Source organism: Protopterus annectens, chromosome 4.part0 (assembly GCF_019279795.1).
Source record: "Protopterus annectens isolate FY-2018-M chromosome 4.part0, PAN1.0, whole genome shotgun sequence".
NCBI classification, from domain to species: domain Eukaryota; kingdom Metazoa; phylum Chordata; order Ceratodontiformes; family Protopteridae; genus Protopterus; species Protopterus annectens.
In genome coordinates this window covers 414,727,684-414,748,243 of record NC_056733.1, presented here as the reverse complement: position 1 = coordinate 414,748,243, position 20,560 = coordinate 414,727,684, and the positions used below count along the sequence as shown (strand labels likewise).

General features: G+C 36.2%; 1 protein-coding gene across 1 annotated transcript; it reads right to left on the bottom strand.

Annotated features, from left to right (window-relative positions):
• Positions 1-6,946: 6,946 nt before the first annotated feature.
• LIF (LIF interleukin 6 family cytokine) lies at positions 6,947-20,269 on the bottom strand. Its single transcript, XM_044068363.1, has 3 exons — positions 20,187-20,269; positions 13,911-14,101; positions 6,947-10,825 (listed from the first exon to the last, which is right to left on the bottom strand). Exons 1-3 carry the CDS (start codon positions 20,215-20,217, stop codon positions 10,415-10,417), a joined length of 633 nt encoding a protein of 210 aa, XP_043924298.1. The 5' UTR covers positions 20,218-20,269; the 3' UTR covers positions 6,947-10,414.
• Between the last annotated feature and the right edge of the window lie 291 nt (positions 20,270-20,560).

The following is a 20,560-nucleotide window of genomic DNA, read 5'->3' as shown; positions in this document are numbered from 1 at the left end:
TCAGGGAAGAACGGTCCAAGGGGAATGGTCCAATCTGGAGTACAACCTGCACATCAATGTTCTGGAGTTGAGGGTGGTGTTTCTAGCGTTGCAACACTTCCAAGCTCTCTTACCTCTGGGAACAGTGGCAGTTCAGACGGACAACATGTCTGTGGTCGGGTACATAAACAAACAAGGGGGAATCAGGTCTTACCCATTATGCAGAGAGGCCATGAGAATTTGGCAATGGGCAGAATCCACGGGTCGCTTTCTAGTGGCAATGCACATCCCGGGGTCATCCAACGTCATTGCAGACAGGTTGAGCAGAGCCATCCTGTTACCTCACGAGTGGTCCCTCAAGCTGCAAGTGGCGGAAAGGATCTTCCGCACATGGGGCCAGCCTTGCTGCGATCTGTTTGCATCCCCATTGAATGCCAAATGCAGAAGCTACTTTGCCCTTCTACCCCCTCCAGGGGGTGTTCCCAAGGGATGCTCTCATGCACGATTGGCCCCAGGGTCTCCTGTATGCATTCCCTCCTGCCCCATTGATTCCCAAATTTCTACAGAAAGCCAGGAACCTGGAAAGGACGATAATCCTCATAGTGCCATTCTGGCCTCGGCAGATATGGTTCCCCTTTCTTCAAGCCCATCAAAGGGAGGAACCTTGGATTCTGGACCCAGTGCTGGATCTATTGACTCATTCATCGGGAGTTCCTCACCCATCCCTTCAATCCCTCAAACTGACAGCTTGGCTGCTCCGCTTCCCTGTCTAGCCAGGTCAGACCTTCTCTCTCCTGTGGTTCAGCACATTCTGGTTGCCTCTCATAAAGCCTCCACCAGAAAGCTTCATAGGAGCAAATGGAAACGCTTTGTATGTTGGGCGTCAGGTCAACACATAGATCCCTTGGTAGCTCCACTTCACAAAGTTCTGGAATTCTTATCAATACTCTTTCATGAAGGGGCCTCTACTTCCACCTTAAGAGTACAGTTGGCGGCCATATCTAGCTTTCATATTGGTGAAGGGGGATCTTCTATTATGTCTCACAGGCTTTGCAAGGCTTTTATGAAGGGAACTTTCTACCTTCGTCCACCCATTCGGGAGCCCTTTTTCCCATGGAATTTGAACTTGTTGTTGTCTCAACTGATGTTACCACCCTTCGAACCAGCTTCATCCTGCCTCCTAAAGTTCTTGTCGTGGAAGATACTATTTCTTGTTGCTGTCACTTCAGCTCGAAGAGTCTCAGAATTACAAGCATTATCAGTCAGGCCACCGTACTTGATCTTCCACCCGGATAGGGTTTCCTTGCACACAAACCCGTCATTCCTCCCCAAGGTATGTTCTGTTCTAAATATCAAGCATTCCATAGAGCTCCACATGTTTTTCAAGAATCATTCAAACAAATTGGAATATATGCTGCACAAGTTGGATGTACATAGGCAACTGAGATTTTACTTGGACAGGACTAAAGATCATAGAAAGTCAGATCAGCTGTTCGTTTTGTTTGCAGACAACAAAAAGGGTATGGCAGTCACGAAACGTACCTTATCTAAATGGCTTTCTGATTGTATAGGGTTTGTGTATTCTATTTCGAATCAGCCACTACCTTTCAAGCCTAAGGCCAATTCTACTAGGGCCGTTTCCACTTCCTTAGCTCATGCAGCTCACTTACCATTGGACATGATTTGTGCAGCAGCAACGTGGGCTAAACCTCATACATTTATCACTCATTATAAAGTGGACATGGCTTCTAAGGACAGGACATCCTTTGGTTCCACTGTGCTAAGGAACATTCTTCCATGAGTCACCCAGGGTGACGGAGCTAGGGACGTTACCCGTGTGTAAGAACAAACATCGAGATTGAACACTTTCACATTTAGAAGTTATGTACTTACCATAATATTCCATGTGAGGTGTTCATCTCGCCTTTGTTCTTACATTCCCTCCCTTTCCCTCCCCACACGTTATGGAAGAATGGGTAAGATTAGAGTCTGGTCGGGATTTTTCCCTTTTCTTGAGTTCATTGCTCTGTGTCCCCAGTGGGATATAGTTCACCTCCCATAGGCATTAGATATTATAGTCAGAAGGTGTTCTTGGATAGCCGTGTGAATGTGAAGGTCTTTGACCAAGTTGACTATTAGCGGTCTGGTTTCTTGCAAACTAGATCTGAGGGATAGCAGGGAAGATTATGGGATATAGTCTGGTCTCAAGCTTCTCTAAGATGCAGAGCTTTGCGATGTGGCCGACTTGGAGCCGAGGATCGTCTCCGAACCCGTGTGTAAGAACAAAAGCGAGATGAACACCTCACATGGAACGTTATGGTAAGTACATAACTTCTAATTATAGTCAATAATAGGTAAAACATATGCAATAAATAATTTTAAATAATCATGTATTCCTTGAAACAAAGTTCTTAAAAATTAATGCTACAACTTTCAGTGTTTTGGTTTTAATTAATTGGACGTGATCTAAATTTAAAATTATTACAAATTCTAACGTCTAAATCCTTATATTCTGACAAATTAAATAAAACTTTAGTTCCTGACTTCATTTTGACATCCAAGCTAAGTTTGCCAGAGTAAAGGACCTCCACATTTATTTTATTAATATTTAGCCCATTATAATTTAACCAAAAAACTACTTTAATCAAGTAGAGATCAAATTCTTCTGTATCATTTGATGAAGTATTACTTGTCCAGATTTGATATAATCAGTGTATTTTGCAATCTAGATAGAGGAATGCTTTGATATCTGAGAAAAATATATTAAATAACATTGGTCTCTGTACAGAGCCTTGCAGAACCCCTTTAAGCATGTCATCCCAGTTAGGTAGATCATTCATAATTGTACACATCCCTTTAAGCATTTGGAATATTTTGTTGAATGTGTCAGAATGGGAGGGAGAGAATCTACAATGGTTTGAAAATCCACTGCAGTCCATGGTTGTACTACCTTATGGTAGGTTCAACATTGCTATCTCCAGCTGCAGAGGTGCTTGGTACTTCTCACAACAAGTGTATTTGTGTGGAAGGTATATTAGAGGTAGTAGAAGAGTCAGAATAGAAGAGTCAGAATCTGTCTCTTCTGCAGTTCACCTTGCGGGAGGTGCTCACTGATATTAATCATTGTGTATAACAATTAGGAATTGGTTAATAATGTGCTTAGTATTACCAAATGTATTAGATTTTGCTGACAGATTCTTGTTAGTAAATTGTTTCATTTTTCCCACGTTTAACATTTGTTCCACATTTGTTCCACATTTGTGTCTGTGATAACAACTGTTTCCCTTTGTTAGCTGTATGCATTAACATTTGTCTGAAGGTATTATGGTAGGGAATGAATAACATTGCTGATGGAATCTAGTGTTATAACCCAACCCAGAGGGGTGACAGGAAGTGCTGGAAGTAAACTTGGGCAGTATCTTGTGAAGTGGTAGTTGTTTCTGCAAAAGTCCCCTCTACCTGCCCTCTCAGAGAGGGAAAGCTGTCAGCTTCTTGAGGCATGGGTGTGTCATAAGGTGGAAGGGGTGCAGAAGGTAATGGAGAAGACTTATCATCTCATGATTCTGGTTGTGTGACTAATAATTTCTCTAATTGTCTTAACAGATACATACCCCAGGAGTGGGATTTCTCATCTGCACATTTTGTAATGCATTTATTGTTCCATTAGCTGCCTGCAGTTGTGACTTTATTCTAGCTTAGTTATATTTTAAACTTCTAACTACTGATTCCTTTTCCTTACTCTTAGATTCTTCTAGACATTCATTAAAAGCTGACAAACAAGAGGCCAGTAACTTATTACCCTTTTGTTTCAGTTTATTTTTTACATTTTCTAAAATTTTTATCAAAAGTACCTTTTTCCAGAAACTGTAAAGCGTTCTTATTTATAAGCTCAGACCATTTTACCAAATAATTACAGCTATCTCTTCCATACTTATTAAATATATACCTGCCTGGAATCCCATACTCCATCTCTTTTAAAACACTTGTACTGGCATCCATTATAAAAAACTACTTTCATACTAAAGATAGATATGCGACTATAATTAGGGTCACTCACATCTCCAATGAAGGAATTCTCTGTGTCCCTTTTCTTTATATTTGATTAGATCCTATTCTCACTCCTAAGAGGGATACTTCTGACAAAGAAACTCAGTCCTTGACAAGTACACAATTATACCTAAAGCTTTTAGTATAGGTGATAACACAGTAATCCAGTTTTCTAGTAATCCAGTTTCCCAGAGGCATACAATTTACCCTCTCACATCATTCAGAACAAGTGTAGAGAGCTTTACTAAAGCTTACCTGTAGAGGTTTTCGACTGTGCTGAGATTTTAAAATTGCATATCGGTACACCAGAAACTTGATGTACTAGAAAACCTGTCTTTTTTGGGTACAGTGGCAATTTCCAATGCAACAGCACACAAATGGCTCAAAAGTTCAAGTAAGCAAGGCACCAGACTGTTAAAGTACCAAATAACTTTCACCCAAGACATTTCATAAGAGAATAACTATCTCCTTTATTGCACAGAAAAACACATATGTGGGACACTAGAGTCAGGGTCCTGTCTCCTCAAACTACAGAATGCTTGATATTTTATACTTTCTTTCTTTAAAAGCAACATTATTGTAACAATCATAGAACAACAACTGACCAATTAAAATCGAACACTACATCATTCATTTTGATAACTAAGATCTCCTGACCACTGGTTTATGACATTCCATATCAGGCAAGAGTTCCAAATTCCAAGGTTGAGCTTTCTACTCAGAAAAAATCTTATATTTTTCTAACCCTGTTAGCACTTATAATATTAGACAGTAAGCAAATCAACAGATACACACTGAAAAACATTCAAGAATCCATTTTGTTATGAAAGCATATTTGAAATAAAATGTACACCCTAACATTTTCACTTCTCCATACTCTTCACTCTTCACCCCATCAAGTGTTGGGACAGGTTCAAGCTGAAATTAATGCCCAGATGAATAATTACTTTACAGAATATTAATTTAATCATATATGTGATATAATTCAATGCTATTAAGTCTTAATAGGTTTGACTTTGTTATATTTCATGCCTACATTGTTTCTTTGTACTTAGAATACCCAATATATTTTACAGTAAAATACTGAGAATGTCTGGAAAAATGTTGAAGTCAGTCAGTTAAAAGTATAAATTATAAAGAGAAACATTCCATGTAATGGTTCATGTTTTAGCGCAATGATTTCCATGACTCAAATGATAGATTTATATTTGTGATATTTATTTAAATGTATATAAAACCTTCAAGTATAACAATTATTACCGTGGCAATAAACTTTAATTTGGAAAAATATAAAACATTCAAGTACAAAATAAATTATATTTTAAAATATACATAAATAAATAGTATATTACAATCAATGTCTGATTCCAGTCAAATACATTACAAAACATTCAGTCTGTCAGTGGTATGATGAAAGTGCCTTTTGCTCTTTTCAGAAATGCACATTTGTAAATGTTTTATTCTTTGAAAGAGTGAAGATTTGAAATAATATAATATAAACCAAGTTCTATCACACAACAAATGAAAAAAATCATATCACTTAAGTTACAAGCTTATTATTTGTCTTGAAGTCAATAAAAAGAAGTTACAGTAACCTCACTTTATGCATTTCATTCAGTCTGGCTGGTAATGAATAAGTATCCACTAAATATTTATATTAAATAATTAGCTTTTATGTTTTTAATGTCAAAAGGAGCCTTGATTTTTCTCCTACTGAAACTGCTAAGAGCACCCCTACCCTGCCCGTCCAATGTAAAACAAAAGTTTGTTTTACTGCATCATTGTGTGATGGATGTGCTCTCTGCATTCTCAGACTTCTATGTATAAGTTTACCAGGAGAGTGAAAATCTATCTGTCCTAGCTTTTTGTTAACTGTTACTTATGACATATGCATTACTGATGTTGTTCTCTTTTTGTAATCTTAACTTTTTTTTTAATTCTGTCTGAAGCTGTAACATAGCAGCATGCCATCATTTAGAGATTGCATTACTGTTTAAATGATGGGATAAGACACTTATTAAAAATGTTTTTCTGGAATGATGCATTTGCAGTATATCTACTTGATGAAAAATAAATTGTTTATATATATATATATATATATATATATATATATATATATATATATATATTTTTTTTTTTTTTATGTATTTTTGGCTCTTTGACATCTGCTGATCTCAGATTCTGGACTCACCAGGTCACTTACATGACCCATTCATTCGCTTCACAAATGCTAGTCACCAAATTCCCCACTTTATCCTGTGGATGCAAATTCTTACTTTTAGCAAAAATTTATATTATCAGTACAGCATCTGATGATGGTTCAGTGATTAGGGGCCAAAATTAGCAGTCCTGGGGATTTAAAATGATTATATTGGCACGTAAAAATCAACTACCAATCATTAGCGAAGCGGAGTTCCGCTGTGGCGACCCCTAACTGGGAAAAGCTGAAAGACACAACATTTTTGCATGAAATAGGGGTTCCCCTGTTTGAAATGTCAACTTTGCCATTCAGGTTGTTGTTGTGTCTTTCAGCTTTTCCCGGTTAGGGGTCGCCACAGTGGAACTCTGGTCTGCTAATGATTGGCAGTAGATTTTTACATACCGAGTTGCCAGCCCTGATGCACAACTTTCAATGAAGATATGCCCATTCACGCATGTCTCCACACAGAAGACGATCTAGCTGAGAATTGAACCGGATAACGTCTTACTGTGAGGTGACAATGCTACCACAGTAAGACGTTGTCTGGTTCGATTCTCAGCTAGAGCACTGTTGTTGTTGTTGTTGTGTCTTTTGGCTTTTCCCGGTTAGGGGTCGCCACAGCGGAACTCTGGTCCCCTAATGATTGGTAGTTGATTTTTACTTGCCGAGTTACCAGCCCTGATTCCCAACCTTAAACGAAGGTAGACCCATTCACGCATGTCTCCATGCAGAAGATGCTCAAGCTGACAGTAGAACCGGACAGCATCTTACTGTGAGGCGACAATGCTACCACAGAGCGTGACATACATTAATGGAAGGCATATGCCTCATTATTCTATGTCCTGTTGGTTGCTTGTTTATAGGCATTCCTTTGCATTATGTATTACAAACTAGTGTCTCACCTACTACTGTGAGTGTTGTTGCACCTAAAACCTCTGTGATCTCTCCTTTATGTAAGCTGAGACAGCCTGTAATCATTCAGTACTACTTCTCTAGCTGACGATTTCTCTTGGAAATAACATTACTCCTTTGAATACAGAAGCAGCTGTAAATGCATATTTACCCATTACATGTGAGTGAGTTTACCACTTGTTAAGTAATTAACTGATAAATAATTTAAAGATGTTTAAGGAGATAGGACAGTTATTATGATGGATGTATAGGTGCATTTGCAATTTAGTTTGCATTTATTTTTTTTGCGTATATTGTTAAATTACTGTCATTCTATTGGTAGTAATACGTTTTATTTTTGCCAAAACAATTGTTGGCAAATATTTTCACATCAGTATGATAACACCATGTTTATGTTTTCTCTAATTTGACACCCTCTCGCCTATAATGACACAGACAAAATAGTTACAGCACAAGGTAGGAATGGGGTGCACAGAGATTCGCTATCTACTTAGCTCAGTCCCCTTGTCTTATCCTTTACCATGCACCAGTCATGCTGCGTGTGGTAACTCTGCTTCTGCCTTCATGGTTTAAGAATATTAATGTCTAACATTGACATTTTCCAGAATGATACAGACCTTGACAGATTGTCTGTGCTTGTTCCTTCAATTTCTCTTTGTATTTAACATTTGAACAAAAATATTATTTAGTATGAGTAGCTTCTTATGCTTTGGGGGTAAAAATATTTTTGAATTTCTTCAGTTGCTGTAAATGATGTAATTTAAGCAATATACAGCAATGCATTATTGACTTTAGGCACAACTCCCCTTGTTTAACCATTTAAAACAATATTAATAAATAATAAATACAGTAGATAAATAATATATTTAAATAACAGTAGTGACTATGGTATAAAACATTTAGAGAAGTATGACAGCTTTAATAATTGTGCACTCCTGAAGGTAAAAAAACCCTGTTTAACATCTGTTAGAAATAAATAAATAAATAAAATAAATAAATAAATACAAAACATTTACAGATTTTATATTACCTGCAGCTGTATCATGTCATTTAGTTAAGGGCTAATAAATCCATATACTAAGAAAAAATATATTAAATTTAGAGACAATGGTATCTACAACACAAAGTATAAGTAAAAGAATTGGAAAAGCCTAAGTTTACCTCTTGTCAAATGTAAGCATTCATCATCACTGAGGAAGTTGTTTGCTATCCAATTTGTAAGTTATGAGAATGGTTACATGCTAGAAACAAATTACTAAATGGGCTGCCATTAAATAATATATTTTACACTACTTACACTTTTTGGTGAACTGCATTATTATTACCTGTTTCAATATGATCTTGCTTTTCATTAAGATCATACCTGTAGAATGTAATTTAAGAGTTGCATTAAAATTAAGCCCACTAAAGTACCAGGACCTGAGCTTGTTAAATAATTAGGTAGCTCATGACAGTTAACCAATTAATGTCTTGCTACTGGTTAAAAGCCACCTTCTACATACACTTGATTGTGATGTTTCATGAGCATAGAAGTAATTTAGACCCTTTGAAACAGAATCCAGTTACCGTAATATCAACAATGGAAAGAATTTAAAATGCTGTTTAGGATTTGGAGATTTGATGAGGTGAAACTGCACTTAGGCAATGCATCATACAAAAAGTGTGATTCACAAAGTGATGTTAAAAGATGCTTCCAAGCACATTTCCCTTGTGTAATTTACTTAATATGTCCCCCGTGTTCCATGGAAAATAATAGTCCTACTTCTGCAGTGGTGAAGCAGCCTCCTAAAACATTTTCTGAAACAGCTAAGTGCCTTACAGTTCCTTATCTGATCAATATACTTGTGTTTTATACTGCAAATTCAGAAGGTTGTGGTTATTTTCCAACAGCTGCTTCTTGGCTTTGTGCTCATATGCATTTTGTACTCATATACTGCCACTGTGTAGTAGTAAGAATGTGGGGCTTACTAACTCTAGGATGAGGTTTTGCACAAAGGTTCTTTCTGTCATTTCTGACAGCATTTTAGGTAGACATATTAGATAGCTGGGATAGCACAACAAGTTGTCCAGCTAGTTCCCTATATTATTTTAGCCACAATCTTTCAGTAGCCCTTCTCTACTCCTCTTCTTAACCCATCCCTATTCCATACCTTCTTAAAAAACTCTTGTATTCTTACAAGCTAGTACCTGTTCAGACAACCTGTTGCATTTTCCACTGGTGTTACCTTGTCTAGGTTGAATTTTGCACCTTTAATCTAGTAGGTTTGCCACCCTCCCTTCCTTCTTCTATTTTTACTATTGAACTGTATGCCAACATACTGTCACTTAACTGTCTGTGTAGTCTACACATATCATCATATCGTGACTCCTCTTTCTCTTCTGTTCTTATAAGAGAACAGATGTTGCCCTTGTAAACCTCTTGTAGTTCCCTTTGGCATTCATTCCATGGCATATCAGCAGTGCATTATCTGTCCCTACTCCAAACTGAATGTTAATATCAATAGTGGAGTATTACTATATATGCAGGCAGTGAGACTAGAATCCAGATATATCTTTTGTGCAGCAGTGCTGCAATATTCCAAACATTCCCTCTTTTTCATTGCCACTTCTGCCACTGATATCAGATCTCTCTTAATTAACCTATATATTCTCTTTAGCTGTCATCCTTCAATAAAGTGGACCAAGTTGTGATTCTTCATCATGTAGGTGCCTCTCAATGGAAGAAAGCTTAACTGGCTACCCTGGTAGTCAATCAACTCTTAGCATACAAAGATGAAGTCATTCTGCTCCATCTTGATGGGTGGCAACTATGACTTCTTTTTCATTATGTAATCCTACTATTCTTTGGGATATTGACGTACAATTACGTAAGAGCACTTGCCTACACATTTCTGTGCCTGTATTGCAGAGCACTTCACTCTCCCTCTGAGAAATCAGGCTGACCTAGGGATACTCAGGCCTATTCCTTTAGCTGGCTTTTCAACAGTCCAGGTCACAAGTAAGTGTTGAACCATCAGCTGCCCACATAGGTACACTGTCTTTGCCAGCAGGCTAAAACTTACAACCTTCTAATATTTCAGCATTACAAGCACATGCTCAGCCTTGAGAGCCAGTGATGCTATTTTTTTAGTACTACACAGTTTCAATGGCTTTGCGGTTCTTAACTGTAGCAGCATCTTTTTTTTCCTTTTGTGAATCACACTGTGGTATATCTTAAATGTTCACTGATGCCAGTTTTTGTGTAGAGTGTATGCATTGTTTTAACCGAACCCCAATTTATCTGGTACTAAACAGCTTAGGCCAATCTGAAATAAGTTCTGCATACTTCTGTAGTATTGCACATCCTCTTGTCTTCTGCTCAAAAGCTGTTGAAGCGAAAATGCCTGTCTGAATGGGCATAGAAATGCTTGTGAAATTGTGCTTGGAGCACAGCATACATCCAATGTGAGATAAAAGAACTCGTACATTAGCAGTGGTGTTAAAAAGTTTTCCATGCAAACTAGTTGCAGTTGGGCTTAGATCCTTCTGGTTTTTCAATATATTGTACAATGATGCATTGATATACATCAGACCTTGATAAAGACTGGTGAGTTCTTCTGTTGTAGATATATTTTTTCCAACTGAAGGATAATCTTCTAATTTAGGTTTGCAAAATCTGTTATCAAAAGATGGTCCCTGGTTAGTAATCTGAAAAATAATGGAACAGGGTAATTAAACATGTTTATAAAAATGTGTTGCATCTGTTTTAGTGCATCATGATTCCACTTCATGAATTTCTGATTAAAATCATTTCACCTTTATGATCGGTATCCTTTATATTTACCTCATTCACATTTCTTTCTCTGTCTTTATGTGTATTTTGACTAACAACAAGCAATCATTGACTTCAGAAGTGGCTTAACATACAGTATGCACAAAAATCACAGTATTACAATAACTAACTTCATTTTCATATTTTCAGTTATGCATAGCTAAAGGATTGATGTAATACTTTAACAGTCTAAAGTATTTCACTTGGATTGTTCATTCATTTTCCTTTACCTGCTTTATTCTATTTAGGGTTGTATTGGAGTCAGGCTCAGTCACAGCAAGCAGTGGCAATCAGGTATGGAACCAGTCCTGGCCAGGATGTCAGTCCATCACACACATGCGCATGCACAAACGCACATGCATGCGCACGTGCACACACACACACACACACACACACACACACACACACACACACACACACACACACACACACACACACAGACACACACACACACACACACACACACACACACACACACACACACACACACACACACACACACACACAATTAATTTCTATAGCACATTTGTGGGCAGTTTGGAGGACTGACAAATCGGCTTATTGGCATGTCTTTGGAATGTGACAGGGAACCAGATCTCACAAAAAAAAACCCATACATGCACATAAGTAGGACATGTAGACTCTTTTGAGAAGGTACCCTTACCAGGAACCTAACTGGAGAAACAAGTATTGCACAATATAGGTGGCAACCGCTGTGCTGCTGTGCAGACCATTAAGTTTAAAACTAACTGATATTAATTCAGAAGCAGTAAAAACTTTGAATTCTAAATTTCTGGTGGATTTAGTTAATGATATGATATTTATGGATTTATTTAGTAATATGGCATCTGACAATTGACCTAACAAAGGAACAAATCATGGACAAAAAGGAGAGTTAATATCTAACATGTTATCCTCATGGCACTATGGAATCTAGAAGTAAAGGGCAGAAAAACTGCAAAAAATAAAACAACAGTACTGAATAATCTGTGTGTTAAGGTGGGATACTCAGTAGTAGCACTGGAACTACTATCAGTGACATACTATATGAGTGAGAAAATTAAGCTTTTATGAGTGAGAGAATTAAGCTTTTACAATTAGATACATGTATGTGAAAACATTACTAAAATAAATTAAGTCAGTTTGTTGGAATACCTGGGCAACACATTGTAGAATCGGGCAATGTATTCTTTGGGGAGTCACCTACCTATTTGTAGCAATAGGAAATATGTGCTGAATGCAGCAATACAGAACTATATCTGATTTAAAACACATTTAATGTTAAATTTATTGGGGATCAGGCATGGAAACTAGGTCACATGGGACATGAGATATACAATTGTAAAGTAAGGGGATCAGGGTAGAACATATTGGAGATGAGTAAAGGGAAAATGGACTGTCAGAATATGTTGAGTCACACAATGAGTGAGCAACATGTGGTGGTGTGGGATGAAAGCAATGACCCAGCATATTTAAGAGAAACACATGCTACAGACGACAGGGAATAGCATGATGTATTATTAGTCCATCAGCTATATGAGAAAGATAGTGCCAGTAAAGTGGCAGTCTGGTACACTACAATAATATAACATTATGCAGCATAAGAACATAAATAATTAAGAAGAGGGGTGCATAACTGATATATTGGCTTTATGCCTAGAAGGAGCAACAAAGGAAACTGATACATAATGAAAAGTAAACCTTAAAACAGAAATGTTAAATATTGTATAACTTCTTAACAGTTTTAATTCCACAAATAGTATGGCATACTCTTTTTTTTTTAAGTAAACAAAATTCTGTTTGTATCTAGTTTATGTTTAGCCAACTTACAATATAGTTTTGTACACTTTTGATACAAGACCTGATGATACAGTATTAATGGGGCTATTGAACTTCTTGTGAGAAACTGGGAAGGAATAACATCAGGAATGCAGAATGAGGAGACTGAATTGGAAATGCACTGTATAAGGACAGCTTGGACAGAGAGTTAGGATTTTGACAAGATGGGAGAAGCAAAATAATTGGGAAACTAGCAGAAGACTGTTTTCACTACTTTGTGATGTTCAGAGGTTTCTTATGCAGGCTGTTTATAGAGGGAGTTAGGGTACTCTGTCTTTCATTATAATGTATAATGTAGTCTGATTTTCTAGGAAAGACCTTACTCTCCAGTCTCTCTGTGGGGAAGGCATCTATGCCAGAATAGAGGACTAATCCATGGACTGAGTGACACACTAGACACTGTATCAGGGGAAACAGGCCATTACAAAATTATAATTACTACAGTGGACTTTAGCCATAGCCACTTTATGGTCATACCTTTGATAAAGGACAAGGAAAAACTTAAGTCAGAAAATTAAGTTTGTACAATGGCTTTAAAGTCCTAGCATGTATAACATAAATATGATTCAGTCTCCAGAAAATTATAGCTGGAATTTTACAAGATGTTAAAACAATATGGATACAGAATGACATGGGTTTGGAGTAAACATTTTGAAAAATACTCAAGTCATTCATATTTGTTGAACTATAGCACTGAGTCATTTATATAATCTACTTTATTTTTAGAATAGTTGCCTGCATAAGCTCTCAGAATATAACCAAAAAGGATCTGGTAACAAATAATATGCACTGCTTTAGTGAACTAAGGGAGTGGGAATTGATATTGGAAAATTCTGTTTTATATGGGGGTAAATCCCTACATTACCTTGTAGGTATATGTGGGGGAGTTGTGCCATCACACTTGTTGCTACTTATTGGAATCATCTAAGAGGGTGCTCAGTAGGCACAAATGCTAATGTAAACTATGTGTAATTTCTGGAGTCAAATGTATGCTTTGTAGTACGTCTTCTATCATTCTTGGCTTGAATCATGATTGAAAATGTTATAGGATGCATCCACCTCTGTGGTTAATATTTGTAAATAAATAAAAAAATATATAAATAAAGACAAACTGTGACTTACATATTCAGAAAGAAGACTCTGTGCTGAACTGTTCAGTTCTTTTCCTTTTGCAATAGTTTGTTCCATAATATTGCCCGGTCCTTCACAAAGGTACTTAGATTGCTCGCATGTCAGTATGTGTCTGTTTTTAGGAACTGGTATTGCATTGATGCCCACAGCAACAAAGTTCACAATCAGTAGATACAGGATATCTGTAATAAAGAGACAACAGTGGCTGCTTAAACTGGATACAAAGTAAGTGATCGTACACAGAACTTTTTTCATATTACTTTAAGACATTTATTTTGCAGGGTTATTGGAGATAACTCAAGCAATGCAGAACAAAGGTGACTAATACACAGTAGCTCTCCTTATCCATATAGTGTCATAACCTTAAATGACTCCTAATAATGATTTTATAATCAATAAAGTTGAGAAGGTATTTCAGGAGGCAGGCCACTAGGACAGGAAATGTTCTCGCTAATTGTATCTGGAAAATATTGTAGAAATCAGTGGTATAAGAAATCATTCTGCAAAGGTGTATATATATATATATACACACACACACACACACACACACACACACACACACACACACACACACACACACACACACACACACACACACACACACATGTTCATATACAGTATGTAACATATACTTATCTGTATTAAATTAATTATGGTCTGTTAATCCATATTTGGTTTTGTCATATTTGAATAATCTTTTGTATAATATTAACTTAAATATGTCATTTTGTTTGAAACAATAATTGCATGCACCATCAAATGATTGATATTCAGAATTTATAACCACATTTTTCCTTTGCTAAGTCTACAGCATATTTTAGTTTGATTTGCTTCCTAGAAAAAAGAAACTTCTGGAGTTATGAAATGGTTAGCAATAAACTGTCTACATAAACAAGGTATTTATACTCACTCTATCACTGGAAGCATTCATGGATCATTGACTTTTATTATAGTTTTCTTAGAAAGGGTTTTGATCAACAGTTAGACTTATTACCATAGATAAAAAGAGGGCACTTTGATTTTTGAAAGCTCATTGATGATGCCATCCCATTAATAAAAAACTATGCGCATGTTTCTGGAAATAGATCTTTGATAATATTAATTGCATCTGACGGTACTTTAAAATAACATGAAAAAAATCACTTCTGTTTTTATTAAACTAGATACTTTCTATGCACCTTTACTCATAAAAATGAATTTATTATATGTTCTTTTTAATTCTAGGATGAACATGAATAGTAATGATTCATTCACCATTTTCTTATTGTTTCCCTGGCTCTGCAGAGTAGGTGACTAAAGCTCTGACTGTTCTCCAGATGACCTTAGTTCATTTGGTCGCTCAAGTCCCAGGCAGGGAAACATGGGAAAAAGTGGTTTAGTTTGATTCTTCCATTCTGGAGGGACTCCAAGGGAGGGATTAGATGCTTCTGGTCAGCTAGTTTATGCCTATGCAGGTGAAGGTCTACATGTAAGCAATAGCCAGAGGATTGGGGAATGAGGGCCAATGATGGTAGCTCTCAAGGAACATATGTGGTAGAGCATGTGCATGCCAGAGGAGGGAATATGATGCTCCTGTGGTAATTTGGGTGCTTATACCAGCCACCAGGGGCAGGCAAGGCCATAAAAAACATACTTTATGACTGCTTGTGTTTTAGTTACGATACACTTTGCTGTTGTGCTGGGGAAAGTGAAGAGACTGGACAGTGGCTGACTCTCAATACTAGCTAAGTGCTAGAGTCAGGAAATGACCTAAGGATGCCCTGTGCAAATCTATGTTGTTATTCTGAGATTAAAACATTGTTTAATGGTTGAAAGTATTATTTCCTTAAATTAGTAATGATTTTCCCCTTGTGATTCATAACTGAAGTGTGACAATTACTCAATCTTCTATTTCAGGGTTTCTGTTGTTTAAGAATTAACTTAATTACTCCTAGCTTCAAGTATCTAGAATTTCAAATTATTTTTCTTAATGTCTCAGTTGTTTATGAAATATTTTATAAAACAAAACAACAAATTGATACGATCTTGATGTTTTACAGTTTGTGAATGAGTCTTTTACAGATTTGATAATTTCTGTGTTAATTGTAACATTCTTTATTCGACTAATGTACAAGAGTAGATATTCAATAAACAAATCAAATTATTCTCTTCTAAAGTATTAGTTTGGAGTACAGCTTTTCAGAAAAGGCAGAAACAGGTAATAGGTTGATTTATTTATTTTTGCTGCACTATTTGAAATTGAGGTTTTAAGATACTGACCCTTTTGAAAATACATTTTAAAGAAAATAAAAGCAGTTGGTTAGTTCTGACAGTACTGTAAGCATATAGGAGTCATTTGCTTCCACTGAAAAAAAAATAAAACTTCATCATCTTCTGTTAGCATGAAAAGTTCTTGTCCTTTTTGGTGAAATAGAATGATATTTTAAAAGCACGTATGTGTTGGCAAGTGTCATTTTATGCCAGTAGGACAAACATATGCATTTAGTACATGCGTGTCACTGCTCATGTAGAAATTTAAAGTAATAGATAATTTTGTAATATTTAAGCCCATTAAGATATGTTATAGTTATTAAATAAAATGTAAAGGTAATAAATAACCAGCTGTGCTAATTTGCTAAGGGATTTGGTGATGGTTATATTTTCATCTCCTGAAAACACTCCCTAAGTACCCAAAACGAGGTGAATATTCAAAAATAATTACCAGAGTAATTCACCTTCATTTAACATAGCAAACACACACTAATAACTTTGCCTATTTTAATTATATTTGCCCTAAAATTTCAGAATGACATTGGTGGAAACCCATCTAATGAAATACGTAATTATTGCTGTGAAGTTCCATCTTAACATGTGATTATATATTCTATCCATCAAATCTCTTGTTGGGATACATTTTCACAAATATACTTCAATAGTCCCACGATCTTAAGATAACAGTTGGCAGGTAATTCCAGTCTAATTTTCTGATAATCTATATTTTGTCAGCAGTACTTTTCAGTATGACATCCACAAAACACTATGCGTTAAACCGTTGCAAAATAACTAAGTAGCTTTCTCTGTATTTTATTTATCCTGAAATTGCCATTATGGTCAAATTTGTGTAATTATAAAGCCATGCAGTGTGACATGAGACCCTATGGTGAAAGTTCTGTGGCTTGCACCCAAACTAAAGAATTTTACTGTATTTTCAATCCTACTAAATTTGTTTATTTTTATGTTATTTATTTAATATTTGTTTACCATGAAAGTCTGACTGGGACAGAGTCCATTTTCAACAGAGGCGTAGGGAGAAATGCTCCAGACAAATTTCTTTGGAATGTGGGAAGAAACCAGAGCACCCAGACAAAACATATGCAAATGCAGGAAGAACATGCAGACTCTGCACAGACACGCCCAGCCGAGAATCAAACCGGGAAAATCTCTTGCTGTGAGTCGACAACCGCTGCACCACTGCAAATGAAAATTATACAGTGCAGCTCTCACATACCTCTTTTGGAACACACACACACGTGTGTGTGTGTGTGTGTGTGTGTGTGTGTGTGTGTGTGTGTGCATATGATTTTTTAATGTTGGTTTAAAGAAAGAAATTAAGGCTTATATGGCAGAGTCATGTCTTCAGCCATATCTTTTTTTGTTAAAATGTAGAAGTTTAATAAATGACTGTAAGCTGCAAATGACATGAACATAAATGCTCTTTTCAGCTTATTTCATTTCTGTGGGGGAAAACGTTTCTAGTCCTGTGCTGGTCATATACATACCCAGTTGTGTTATTTTTTGCAGTTCTTTCCATTATGTTTTTTACAGTTTTTCTAACGCACAGCTGTTTCAAACAGCATCTAGTATTACTGTCATCTTTACTAGAATGTGTTACAAGCTGCATTCAGACTCAGACATAGTATATTTATACAATTTATTTTTAAATATATTCTTTGTATTATCTGTCTTGGCTTAGAGACCATAAATTATCACAATCTGAATGACTTTGTTATAACTTACATCTGACGCAATCTGACACAACTGAAAGCTATCAGAAGAGCATGAAAGAAACAGTCTGCAGATGAAAGAGACTGAGGCAGCATGAAAAAAGGTCACACTAAAGTAGTTACACAGAGAAAGAAAAGGGAAAATCTAATGAAACAATGCTCATTATTTTCTGATTTTATTCATTAATTATGCATAATATCACACAATTATAAACTGATTATACAGTTTTAACAGGAATAATATATATGCAGAACCTCCCTGGGATGTCTCAATCAATTTTTTTTTTCAATTTTTCATTACTTTAATAGGTTTATTTTTTAACTAGGTAAGTGAACTTGTCCATTGCTAACCATTTTCAGCCATGGTTCAGGCTACAAATGCAAGAGTAAATATATTATATTGGGCAGTTTAGAGCAGACAGTCAGCAAGCAAAAACAGAGTGTCAAGACAAAAAAGGTGCAGAGAGGGGAAGAACAAGCAGACAACACACAGACAGTAACCAGAGAGAGGACTGATCCCTGTACTCTGAAGCTGTGAGGAAGAAATCTTTACTACTCCATGGTGTTAAAGCATATTGCATATTCTACAACAGCAAAAAGATATAGGAGTTTAGCTTAAAAGGTGATTTGGTATTCTAAGTTTTCAGTGTTGCATGAGAGATACCTTCCAATAATGTGGGACAACTTAAAATGTATTGTAAGCAGTATCTGAAAAGTAACTCAGCACACATCATTACCATCCTATTGCTGTATTTTGTAAAGCAAGTTGTCTTGAAAACCTGCAGAATGGTACAGAGCTTTAACAGTTAGCACTGCAACATTACAGAATTTGGTTTTCTACTTCAGTTTCTAGCTAGGGTGCCTTCTGTGTGGAGTCTGCATGTCCTCCCTGTGCTAGCTCAGGTTTTTGCAAGGTGTTCCAAATTTGTCTCACATATCAAAGACATGCTGAAAGGCAAATTAGTATGCATTTTAACTGCAAATATGCGTATGTGTGATAGAAATGAAAATGTGTGTTTGCATTCTGTCATGGACTGGTGTCCTATCTAGAAATGATTCTTTGCCTTACATTTGTTGAGTGCTGGAATAGACTCCAGCTGCCCTGTCACCCTGAATAGGATAAAGCAGGTGTCAGAGATTGAGTAAGTGAAAAAATGACAATTAGCCACAGTAAGTCTTATAACATTGCATTGATCCAGTGATCAGCCTCAGTGTAATACACTTACAAAATGTATGACATATGAAACTAGTGAAAGTTAAGCAGCATCTATGGCTAGTTAAGATTTGTCACATGCTTGGAAACAGATTCATGAAGTGTGTATGTGGTTAGTGAAAGTTATGTGGTGTGCATGTGGCTAGTGAAGGTTATGCAGTATACCCTTTCATACCTGTTCATCACTGCAAACCACTAACCTTTATGATACTGTACTTTGGTCACAGTTACACATAAGAAACACAAGTGCAAGTACTGCTGCTCAGAGTGCTATTTATAGGTCATTATTTGCAAACTGTTAGCAATTCATTACATTGAATATCATAAACAAGAAATGATGAGTTTGAAAGATGCAGTCTTCAAACAAATATATTATAATACCAGGAATAAGGTGTTTTTATATTAAAGTTTGATACATTGGTATGTAATCAGAGTTGTACTTGGGAGAGTTTTCTGAATTAACAAATTGTGATTTTTCATTGTACTATTTATTCTGTGTCTTTCTGTTTTTTATCCTCCCTAGAAGGCTGTTCGCTGAGGCAACAACTGTTATTTTTATATTTGCATATCATGTTCAAAACTTTGTGCAGTTATTCTAATTATTCGATTCTTCACACTGTACACATACAAACTCAGTATTTAAAATGAGCCACACATTCTATCTTATTTCCTTATAAGAGTAAACATAAATCACATAGTGAGATAATTCATCCAAATGCTTTCAATATATGCTGCTATACTGCCAGTACAATAATAACATGAAAAGCATTTCCTTGGTGGTTTTTTGTTCATTTCCATCTCTTAATGTATAGTGAAACATTTAGTTCTGAAAATGCTCTTCCTTTTCTGACAAGACATTACACTACTAAAGTCATTCACTGATTATGAAGAAGGGCTTATTCAGCTGAATTACTTCCCACAAAAGTTCTTTACAAATCATTTAAACAGGATCACCAAGTTAATTTACATCTTTTCTTCACCTGGTATTTTTCTTAGCACACCTTTCCTATTCCTTAACACATCAATTAATATTTTTGACGTCTCAAAAACTGGTAAAGTTGTCTGTTTTACCTTTGTAAAATCCTTGCGTACGTGTCACCATCCTAGCTGTGGAGTTTCTGGAAACGAGTAGCTAGTGCAGTAGAAGCAACGTTTCTTAACTTCATAATATGGGAAAACAAGAACTTAAGCAATTTATAGTCAGTGCATCGTAATCTAGAAAGGAAATGGATGATGTAATTGAAAGTCATGTGGTCTCAAAACTGTTTCATATGTATTTGTGTAAATGGAATTTTAAGATAACATCTACATACCCACACTTAATGAATATATATCATTTGTGGTATACAAGTTTGTACACATGTAACTGCTGCAGTGTTGGTGATGCAACAAGTTGCACACTTGTCTTTGGTGTTAAAGGCTGTGTGTTCTATTCCCACACCAGG

What these genes read in the sequence shown, in the direction of transcription:
- LIF (XM_044068363.1), bottom strand. Translation starts at nt 20,217, where the DNA reads ATGGTGACACGTACGCAAGGATTTTACAAAG. An exon ending in TACGCAAGGATTTTACAAAG is followed by an intron (nt 14,102 to 20,186) that starts GTAAAACAGACA and finishes TCTTTATTACAG; the next exon opens with ATATCCTGTATCTACTGATT. An exon ending in AGAGTCTTCTTTCTGAATAT is followed by an intron (nt 10,826 to 13,910) that starts GTAAGTCACAGT and finishes ATTATTTTTCAG; the next exon opens with ATTACTAACCAGGGACCATC.